The sequence below is a fragment of the Cebus imitator genome, unplaced genomic scaffold, assembly GCF_001604975.1.
Source record: "Cebus imitator isolate Cc_AM_T3 unplaced genomic scaffold, Cebus_imitator-1.0 Scaffold39, whole genome shotgun sequence".
NCBI classification, from domain to species: domain Eukaryota; kingdom Metazoa; phylum Chordata; class Mammalia; order Primates; family Cebidae; genus Cebus; species Cebus imitator.
In genome coordinates, this window is record NW_016107354.1 from 8,209,753 (window position 1) to 8,220,711 (window position 10,959).

Sequence of the window (10,959 nt, forward strand, 5' to 3'; positions counted from 1 at the left end):
TAGAGACGGGGTTTCACCATGTTGACCAGGATGGTCTTGATCTCTTGACCTCGTGATCCACCCGCCTCGGCCTCCCAAAGTGCTGGGATTACAGGCTTGAGCCACCGTGCCCGGCCGCATCTTCTTCATGTCATTGAATGTAAGCTCCACATGGCCATAGGACATAAGGCTGCTCATGCTTTTGCTGCTCATCACTCTGCTGCCCTCTGAGCAATTCATGTTGAGTGCCTTACTCTCTCCTGTATATTCTTATTCTGATGCCCTTTTGCACAGCTCCTTTTCCATATCAGGTTACTTGAACAATAATCTACTTTTGCCTTTCAGGGATTATATGGAATAAAAGAAGAACTGTTTCTCAGTATCCCTTGTGTCTTGGGGTGGAATGGTGTCTCAGATGTTGTGAAAATTAACTTGAATCCTGAGGAGGAGGCCCTTTTCAAGAAGAGTGCAGAAACACTTTTGAATATTCAAAAGGATCTGAAATTTTAAAGCCTTCTAATGTTCCACTGTTTGGAGAACAGAGGATAGTTGACTGTATAAATTTTGAAAGTATTTTCATTTGATCTTTAAAAAATAAAAATTGGAGACCTATGACATAACTCCATTCTCTCAAGGTTAGAATGAGAAAATGGTAGAGATTTTCCTCTTTGAGACTCCTTTATAGCTCTATTCTAATGATACCCAATCTGTACAGGTATAAGTTATACTTCTGAGGTGTCATATATGTAAGAGTGCCTTCAGATGTAGAATATGTATAATCATTATAATATAGAACTTTGATTCTTTTCGCAAACCAACCCCTTTTTCTAGTATTACAATTTTATCTTGTACTTTTGTCCATTAGAGTATCAGCATATTCATTTCATATTGCATTAGTGTCCTATGTTTATGCAAAATCATTATAAATGCTGCTGGGCATGGTAGCTCATGCCTGTAATCCCAGCACTTTGGGAGGCCAAGGTGGGTGGATCACCTGAGGTCAGGAGTTTGAGACCAGCCTGGCCAACATGGTGAAACCCTGTTTCTACTGAAAATACAAAAAAATTAGCCAGGCACGGTGTGGGGTGCCTGTAATCCCAGCTTTTTGATATATATGGTCTTAAAAATAAGCATTTATAATTACTTTTTTTTTTCAAGACAGTGTTGCTTTGTTGCCCAGGGTGGAGTGCAGTAGTGCAATCTCGGCTCACTGCAACCTCACCTCCTGGGTTCAAACACTTCTCCTGCCTTGGCCTCCCGAGTAGCTGGGATTACAGGCACACACCACCACGCCCAGCTAATTTTTGTATTTTTAGTAGAGACAGGATTTCACCATATTGGCCAGGCTGGTCTCGAACTCCTGACCTCAAGTGATCTGCCTGCCTCAGCCTCCTAAAATGCTGGGATTACAGGTGTGAGCAACTCCACCCAGCTGATTGTTGACTAATGTTTGATAACAGTCATTATTAGCTCCCTTTTGGTGTCTAAAGGTGAAGTGCTTCTGCTGATTTATATAGTTACTGAGTACCAGCTTGGTCAGGAGACCCCCACCCAGGCGGCACTGAAGGTAATGAGAGGCAGACACCCAGATAGAACAACAGAGTGGATCTCTCCAGGGGACCAGCAGCCTATTGAACTGAGAGCCTCAGGGGCTAACAGCATTCCAGGCTGAAGGCCCTGAGCAGATTCTCATCCACATATTTATTCTCTCTTAACAGGCGATTCTTATTAAAAACAGGTGTTCTGTATTTACTCATAACTCATAAATATTCCAAGTAGGCAGCTGTTACCTGCCTACTACTAATTACAAACTAAAAGGTATTCTATACAAGGGAGCCACGGGGGCAGAACAAACTGAATGTTTCTCAACATATAGTGTATCCATACATATGAAATATTTCCTTGATTCCACAAAGAATTTAAGGCAGCTATTGGAGCTATACAATACAATAAAAAACTAAGAAATCATTTTTTTCTTTTTTCAGACAAGGTCTTGTTCTGTCACCCAGGCTGGAGTGCAGTGTTATAATTGTGGCTCACTGAAGCCTTGAACTTCAATGCTCAACAGATCCTCCCACCTTAGCCTCCTGAGTAGGTGGGACTACAGGCACATGCCACCATATCCTGCAAATTTTCATATTTTTTTGTAGAAAGGGTTTTGCCATGTTGCTCAGGCTGGTCTTCAACTCCTGGGCTCAAGGGGTCCTCCTGCCTTGGCCTCCCAAAGTGCTGGGATTACAGGCATGGGCCACCACTCCCGGCCAATTTACAAATTTTGACTAAAACTAGATCAGTGGGAAAGATTAGAAGGTAGATATGCAGGCCCTGAGGACTCACATGACTAGTGGAGGCAGATTCATTTGGTCAGAGAGTCATGGTTTACCCTCAGTTGATTATTCTTACTGTCTTGATAGCTTTCATTCTGTTCATCTATTCCTGAACATGATTAGTTTCCCATTATTTTATTCTTTTCCCTTTTTCTTCAGAATCTTCCCTTGAATGTATAAAATTATTATCAGTTAGGATGGGGGCAAGGGGAGTCTTCTGTAGGTTTTGGCTTTTTTCAAAGCTCATTTGTACATCAAAACTTCATTTTAGGAAATTCTTGCAGAGATTAAAAAGCTGAAAAATTGATACAGTTTCTACAGGGAACATTCTAGTAAGTAAAACTGCTCTACATCATGTATTCTCAACAAGGCAATTTTTCCTTACGTGGCTGAAAATTGGTTGTGGGGAGGAGGGAGGAAGGAAAAGATTTTTTAAAAATCGTAGATATTACAAGAGTTTGGCTCTCCAAAGCTCAACCCTGCTTGACCAAATCTTAACTCCTTAATATTTAATTTCATGATGGGGGTGCAAAACAATTAGGGGGAAAATATCTACAAAGGCTCTTGAGGGAGTGATAATGAAAAAAGACTGAAAAACACTGCTCTACATTTTATAAAAATTTGTCAATGTGTATTACTGTATTAGGGTTCTCTAGCAGGACAGAACTAATAGGATGGATATATATATATACACACACACACACACACACACACACACACACACACACACACAAGTTTAATGAGGAGTATTGACTCACATGGTCACAAGGTGAGGTCCCACCATAGGCAAGCGGAGGAGCAAGGAAGCCAATCGGAGTTCCAAAGCTGAAGAACTAGGAGTCCGATGTTTGAGGGCAGGAAGCATCCAGCATAGAAGAAAGATGAAGGCTGGAAGACTTAGCCAATCTAGTCCTTCCACGTTCTTCTGCCTACTTTTATCCTAGGCACGTATCTGACTAGATGGTGCTCATCCAGATAGAGGGTGGGTTTGCCTTTCCCAGCCCACTGACTTCAAATGTTAATTTCTTGTGGCAACACCCTCACAGACACATCAGGATCAACACTTTGTATCCTTCAGCCCAATCAAGTTGACACTTAATATTAACCAAAATTACATGATTCACAAATGAGTTAGAAAACAGGAAAAATGTGGTAGGAGAAATAGAAACTTTGGTTTATTCCAGACTGATTTTGGAGTCTGTATTTTTATTTTTTATTTTTGAGATGTAGTCTCACTCTGTCACCCAGGCTGGAGTGCAGTGGCACGATCTTGGCTCACTGCAACCTCTGCCTCCCAGGTTCATAAACGATTTGTGTGTCTGAGCCTCCCAAGTAGCTGGGATTACAGGTGTGCACCACCATGCCCAGCTGATCTTTGTATTTTTAGTAGAGAGGCGGTTTCACCATGTTGGCCAGGCTGGTTTCAAACTCCTGACCTCAGAAAATCCGCCCGCCTCGACCTCCCAGAGTGCTGGGATTACAGGTTTGAGCCACCGCGCCAAGGCCAGAGTATTAAATTTTTACTTTTTCTACTTTAGCTCACAGCTGAGGTAATAAGTAGTCTTGAGGTCCCTTTCTCCTACAGTGCTGGGGAAAATTTTCCAAATGAGAGTCAAAAGGTCCTTTTCAGATACATCCAGACAAGATTTTGTTAGAAATAAAATTACTTGGGCTCTCTGGTGGATGGGTTCTAGGCAAACATCTCCGCCTGACACCAGAGGCCCTGCAGTGCATTGTGCCTGCCGCACCTTGCGCCTCTTTTGCAGCCGGTCAACCACCTACCCCGCAGCGTGCCCACCTGCACGCGGGGGCGGGGCGGACAGGCAGAGGCGCAGGCGCAGTGCCCCACAGCCTGCTTCTGGCCTCTCACCTGCCGGGCCTCACACCTGCTGGGCATCATACCTGCGATGCCTGCACGAGCTGGGTGCGGTCTGCGCAGCTGCATTAAAGCGGTGACCCGGCGTCCGTCAGTCGCTGGTTGAGCTTCGTGCCTTGACGAGCTTTACTCCATTCTCTTTCTTCACCTCTTGAGTGAGTGGCTATGAGCTGGGCTGCAAGTGTTCTGCGGAGCAGCCAGAGAGCGGGCGCCGCGGGAGCGGGTTGTTTTTGCCCAAGGATGGCTCCGTGTCTCCGCCAGGCGGTATGTGACCTGCTCGGGCGAGGATGGCCTTTCACCTGTGAGTGTGGCCTGCGGACCCTGGGTGCAGTCCTGCAGCTGAGAACTGGAGACTGGGGGAAAAGGAGGGGAAAGGGAGAGAAAAGGGAGTCAGCTGTACAGAGAACCGTCCCAGCTGCAGTCTCATATTTGGTGGAGCAGCCCCTGTTCTTTCCTCTCTCTCTCTTAGCTCCTCTTAACTGTACTCACGCTTCCTTCTTCTTCTCCTGGTCCGATTCATGGAGGCTGAGCTGCCTGGCTAGAACCTACCCAGCTTCTTTGCTGGTGAGATTTGTTGGTCTCTTGGGTGTCCGCAGCACCTCTTTCCGCGCGGGGGCTCAGGAGTTCTCCATACATGCTCTCGCCACAGACCAACTCGAGGTCTGGAAATGGCTGTGCAATTTGTTTTCATTGTTAGGTTTCCAGGATGGCAACTGTCAAGGGTGAACTTGTTAAGAATGTCGCTGAAGAGAAGGCCATTCATCACAATAAGATCTCCATTGTAGGAAGTGGATCGGTTGGTGTGGCTTGTGCTATCAGCATCTTATTAAAAGTAAGTGATATGCTCTGCGCCACAGGATTCACCTCTTTTGGAGGCAAGGCCGCAGCACAGGGTTGTGCAGGTTGTGTCCAGCTCACGGGGTGAGTGGGGATCCAGCACAAGGGGAACCAGAGGAAAAGGTGCCCTTTTTAAAGTCGTTCCACCCAGAGGGGGTTCCTTTTTAAAAATTGTATGATATCACATGTTAGAAGCATCTCTGTGATATGTTGACATTTCACTTAATGACAATATAAGGTACCCCTTTGCTTGATTTGGAAACTCAGCTCACAAAACAAACTGGAGAAATAGGTGGCAGAAAAGAGTATACAAGCATGTCAGTGATGGTAGGCAGCCTACAAGTGCCAAATACAATAATCTTTTTCCCTTTAAACATTTCTCTACCATTTCCTAGTCTCTGTATCTGTATTTCCCTTTGTTCCTTGTTCATGTTAGGTTAGTTTTAGTGTTTAGTTGTTCTTAGTATTGATATAGCTGATAAAGTTTAATGGCTAGAGACAGGCCAAAAAAAGATTCAGACCCTTTCTAAAGATATTACGTTGATCTGAACTTTATTACCATAAAGTTTTAGTAAATCATAAGAAACTTTGAGCTACACTTTTACTAATGGAATATCTGTAAAATGTTTTAAGCCATCTTTTAGGTAACCTTTAATTCTGGCCTGAGTCATTGGATTTAAAAGATTGGTTCTGGGTTTCATATCTAGATGATACAGTGACCTTATGGCACCAAGGATGGCAGCTGCAGCCAGCTGCTGTTTGTGCTAGCGGTACACATTCCCAGTGGTTCATTTTGTCCTACCTATTGTAATGCCTTTATCAGCAGTGTCCTCATTGCTAATGAAGAATACGCACATGTGAAAACCAACGCATTTGTGACTGACTGTTTGATGGGACCTCCATGTACTTCCCCAGGCTGATCTCAAACTCCTGGCCTCAAGCAATCCTGCCTTGGCTTCCTAGAGTGCGGAGATTACAGATGTGAGCCACCTTGCTTAGCCCAACACTTAAAAAAAAAATTAGTAATAATAATATGTTTATATATCCAGGTACTCTCTGGCATTAAAATTTTAAAAAGAAAAAAAGTTTATATACATTATCCAATATTACAACTCAGAAAAGTAAATATTAGACCTACTTTTTGGAGGAGAAAAAAGGCACACTATCTCAAATTGCATGAATGAATAAGTATACAGGTAATAAATATATATAGAAAAGTTTGAAACGGAAGATTTACCACCTCTGCTTTGAACGGCCATTCTGGGAGCGATTGAGCCATATCCCTGGAACTCCTACCTCTGGCAGCTGCTGCTTGGCTTTGGTTGCAGGAATGGAGGGAATTGTGGGGCTTCTGACAGGAGGTTCCAGGGCTCCAGGATAGGGCAGTGCCATGGGGTTGCACCTATCTCATGGCCTTATTCCTGGTGGGAGGTCCTGGATAGAACTCAGGTGGAGGTGGTAGATAGGAGTACAGAAGGGCAGGAGTACATTCCATTGCAGCTGGTGATGGGAGGCATAGGCCCCACCAGGCATGTAAAGAGTATCTATAGGCTCCACTGGGGGCTTACCTCTGGAGGCTTAAAATGCCACCTGTAGCACCCATTGTCTAAACTCAGTGATGCTCCCTGCTGTAACAGTTTGAAGTGAAGCCTTCTCAGTCACCTCCTGCTTTTAGAATTTGAATTCTATTATGTTGCTAACTATGACATTTGTATATCTTAGGAAATGTGGTACACAATCCCTGGGCAAAGCCTCAGGTTTAGGCTCACTTTAATGTTTCCCTCTCTTGGCCCTTGACACTGCAACTTCTGTCATTCGAGGAGGTGATAATAGCCTAAAAAATCCTTGCTGATAAAGAAGGAATTCTCATTAGGAATTGTTCAGGAATTTATTGTTAGAAATTTATGGTACAAACCTAATAGAGAGACAGAAATGTCTTTTAAAATTTCTGAATTATACCATAATACATAAACTGTAATTAGTGTAATGCAAGATCCGCTTTGCTTTTTAGTGTTGGATCCCAAATCTAGAATAGTGCCTCCTGTAATTGATATTTAGTAGTTGAATGAAAGAATTGCTAAAAGCTGCCCACTAAAAGGGAAAATGCACTGAATTGTCAATATAAAGATTGGATATTCTGTTTACCTTCATTTTTAGAAGTAAGGAAAGAGTTCAGAGAGATTGTTAGAATATACTTTTATAGACTATTTTTAAAACATATTTAGGTTTGCTCTCTTACTCTCGGTCCCATATTGAACTCAAGTTGGAAGAGGCGAGTCTGGTCTCAAAATGGAGGTAAAACTGCTGCCCAGTCGCCCTCAGCCCGACTCCGGCCGTCACTGTCGCCGCGTGGGGGAGGAGGGCCACGATCGAAAGGAACCAGAGCAGTTGAGAAAACTGTTTATTGGTGGTCTGAGCTTTGAAACTACAGATGATAGTTTTTTTTTTTTTTTTTTTTTTGAGACGGAGTTTTGCTCTTGTTACCCAGGCTGGAGTGCAATGGCGCGATCTCGCTCACCGCAACCTCCGCCTCCTGGGTTCAGGCAATTCTCCTGCCTCAGCCTCCTGAGTAGCTGGGATTACAGGCACGCACCACCATGCCCAGCTAATTTTTTGTAGTTTTAGTAGAGACGGGGTTTCACCATGTTGACCAGGATGGTCTCGATCTCTTGACCTCGTGATCCACCCGCCTCGGCCTCCCAAAGTGCTGGGATTACAGGCTTGAGCCACCGCGCCCGGCCTACAGATGATAGTTTAAGAGAACATTTTGAGAAATGGGGCACACTTACAGATTGTGTGGTAATGAGAGATCCCCAAACCAAGTGTTCCAGGGGCTTTGGTTTTGTGACTTATTCTTGTGTTGAAGAGGTGGATGCAGCAATGTGTGCTCGACCACACAAGGTTGATGGGCGTGTAGTGGAACCAAAGAGAGCTGTTTCTAGAGAGGATTCTGTAAAGCCTGGTGCCCATCCAACAGTGAAGAAAATTTTTGTTAGTGGTATTAAAGAAGATATGGAAGCGTATAATTTGAGACACTACTTTGAAAAGTATGGCAACATTGAAACCACAGAAGTTATGGAAGACAGGCAGAGTGGAAAAAAGAGAGGATTTACTTTTGTAACTTTGATCGTGATACAGTTGATAAAATTGTTGTTCAGAAATACCATACTATTACTGGGCATAATTGTGAAGTGAAAAAGGCCCTTTCTAAACAAGAGATGCAGTCTGCTGGATCACAGAGAGGTCGTGGAGGTGGATCTGGCAATTTTATGGGTCGCGGAGGAAACTTTGGAGGTGGTGGAGGTAATTTTGGCCGTGGTGGAAACTTTGGTGGAAGAGGAGGTTATGGTGGTGGGGGTGGTCGCAGCACAGGTAGTTATGGAGGAGGTGATGGTGGATATAATGGATTTGGTGATGGTGGCAACTATGGCGGTGGTCCTGGTTATGGTAGTAGAGGGGGCTATGGTGGTGGTGGACCAGGATATGGAAACCAAGGAGGTGGATATGGTGGCGATGGTGGAGGATATGATGGTTACAATGAAGGAGAAAATTTTGGCGGTGGTACGAACTATAATGATTTTGGAAATTATAGTGGACAATAGCAATCAAATTATGGACCCATGAAAGGGGGCAGTTTTGGCGGAAGAAGCTCGGGCAGTCCCTATGGTGGTGGTTATGGATCTGGTGGTGGAAGTGGTGGATATGTGGCAGAGGGTTCTAAAAGCAGCAGAAAAGGGCTACAGTTCTTAGCAGGAGAGAGAGCAAGGAGTTGTCAGGAAAGCTGCAAGTGACTTTGAGACAGTCGTCCCAAATGCATTAGAGGAACTGTAAAAATCTGCCACAGAAGGAGCGATGATCCACAGTCAGAAAAGTTACTGCCGCTTAAACAGGAAACCCTTCTTGTTCAGGACTGTCATAGCCACAGTTTGCAAAAAGTGCAGCTATTGATTAACGCAATGTAGTGTCAATTAGATGTACATTCCTGAGGTCTTTTATCTGTTGTAGCTTTGTCTTTTTCTTTTTCTTTTCATTACATCAGGTATGTTGCCCTGTAAATTGTGGTAGTGGTACCAGGAATAAAAAATTAAGGAATTTTTAACTTAAAAAAAAAAACCAGATTTAGATTTATAAAAAAATTGAAAAGATAACAGTTTATACCCCACTTGAAGTTATTAACATTATACCTTAGTATGGTGTGATGGCTAATATTGAGTGTCAACTTGATTGGATTGAAGGATGCAGGGTATTGTTACTGGGTTTGTCTCTGAGGGTGTTGCCAAAGGAGATTAACATTTGAGGACTGAGAGAGGCAGACCCATCCTCAGTCTGGGTGGGCACCATCCAATCAGCTGTCAGCACATCTAGGATAAAAGCAGGCAGAGGAACGTGGAAGGACTAGACGGGCTATCTTCTGGACTCCATCTTTCTTTCATGCTGGATGGAGTCAAACATCAGACTCCAAGTTCTTCAGCTTTTGGACTCCGAGACCTACAGCAGTGATTTGCCAGGGGCTCTCAGGCCCTTGGCCACAAACTGAAGGCTGCACTGTTGGCCTCCCTACTTTTGAGGTTTTGGTACTTGGGCTGGCTTCCTTGCTCCTCAGCTTGCAGATGGCTTGTTGTGGAACTTCACCTGTGATTGTGTGAGTCAGTACTCCATAGTAAACTCCCTTTCATATATACATCTATTAGTCCTGTTCCTCTAGAGAACTCTAATACTTTAGTATGGTGCATTTGTCACAATGAAAGAATGGATATTGACATATTACCTTAAAGTCCACACTTTAGATTTCTTTAGTTTTTACCTGTGTCCTTTTTCTGTTCCACGATCCTATCCAGGATGATACCACATGACATTTAGTCACTGTGTCTCCTTGGGTTCCTCTAAGACTATGACAGTTTCTTTAGATTTTTCTTGTTTTTGTTGACTGAACATTTTGAGGATTTTGAGGAGTACTAGTCAGGTTTTTTGTAAAACATCTTTCAGTTGAAATTTGGTGTTTTTATGGTGAGACCAAGGTTTAGGATTTTGGGGAGGAAGACATAGACATAAAGTGCCATTTTTTCATCACATCCTATCCAGGATACATGCGATCAACATGACTTATCAGTGTTGATGTTGACCTCAGTCACCTGGCTGAGACTGTTGATCAGGTTTCTCTACTGTAAAGTTACTCTTTTCTCCCTTTCCATACTGGTCTCTTTAGAAGGCAGTCCCTATGTAGAGCCCACACTTATGGGGTGGAAAATTATTTTAATTCTTCTGCATGGGAGATTTGTCTCTCCTCCCCTATTTATTAATTCAATAATTTGTCAATATCAGTATGCACTCATGGATCTTGTTTTATACTTTGGGTTATAATCTAATACTTCCTTGTGAATTTGTTCCAGCTGTGGCCATTGGTAATTTTTAAGTTGCCTGCTGTGTCCCTTTGACATACTATATCGATACAGGGCTTGGTTTTGTTTTGAGCACTTCCTAATTCTTTGTCATTTCAAGATGTTTCAGGTTCTTCATCTTGTATATTTTCTGTACCAGTCCCAGAATCAGCTTTTTCCCCCAAGGAACCTTGGTTCCCTTTATTGGATAATGGTATTAGAAACCAGTATCTGGGGCTAGGTATATTAATTGCTACTGGAGTTATGATACATTTTCAAAACTGCCTTTCAAAGATAACTTTATCAGTATTGTGGATTTCTGCTCCTTATGACTCCAATCTCTGAATAATTGAGTGTCCAAAATGCTTTGGCATTTCATTAAGCAACAACCTGTTCCTTGTAATACAGCGTAGACTTCTAGGTTAATCAGTTGTAGTGTAGTTTAAAATGTAGGCCGGGCGCGGTGGCTCAAGCCTGTAATCCCAGCACTTTGGGAGGCCGAGGCGGGTGGATCACGAGGTCAAGAGATCGAGACCATCCTGGTCAACATGGTGAAACCCCG

At 43.4% G+C, this 10,959-nt stretch overlaps 2 protein-coding genes and 1 pseudogene across 3 annotated transcripts in view; all 3 read left to right on the forward strand.

Annotated features, from left to right (window-relative positions):
• Positions 1 to 599, forward strand: part of LDHC (lactate dehydrogenase C) — a 46,835-nt gene extending 46,236 nt beyond the window's left edge. The window contains exon 7 of the mRNA XM_017525864.2: positions 325 to 599. Coding sequence (XP_017381353.2) covers positions 325 to 489 — 165 coding nt within the window. The 3' untranslated portion in view covers positions 490 to 599. The remainder of the gene's footprint in view (positions 1 to 324) is intronic.
• A 4,289-nt stretch (positions 600 to 4,888) lies between these two features.
• LDHAL6A (lactate dehydrogenase A like 6A) overlaps positions 4,889 to 10,959 on the forward strand; it is a 22,147-nt gene continuing 16,076 nt past the window's right edge. Inside the window, exon 1 of the mRNA XM_017525875.2 lies at positions 4,889 to 5,014. Within this exon, the coding sequence (XP_017381364.2) occupies positions 4,889 to 5,014 (126 nt within the window). The remainder of the gene's footprint in view (positions 5,015 to 10,959) is intronic.
• On the forward strand, positions 7,294 to 9,132 carry LOC108302285 (annotated as a pseudogene). Its single transcript, XR_001824281.2, has 2 exons — positions 7,294 to 7,450; positions 7,766 to 9,132. The product of XR_001824281.2 is annotated as a heterogeneous nuclear ribonucleoprotein A3-like (transcript).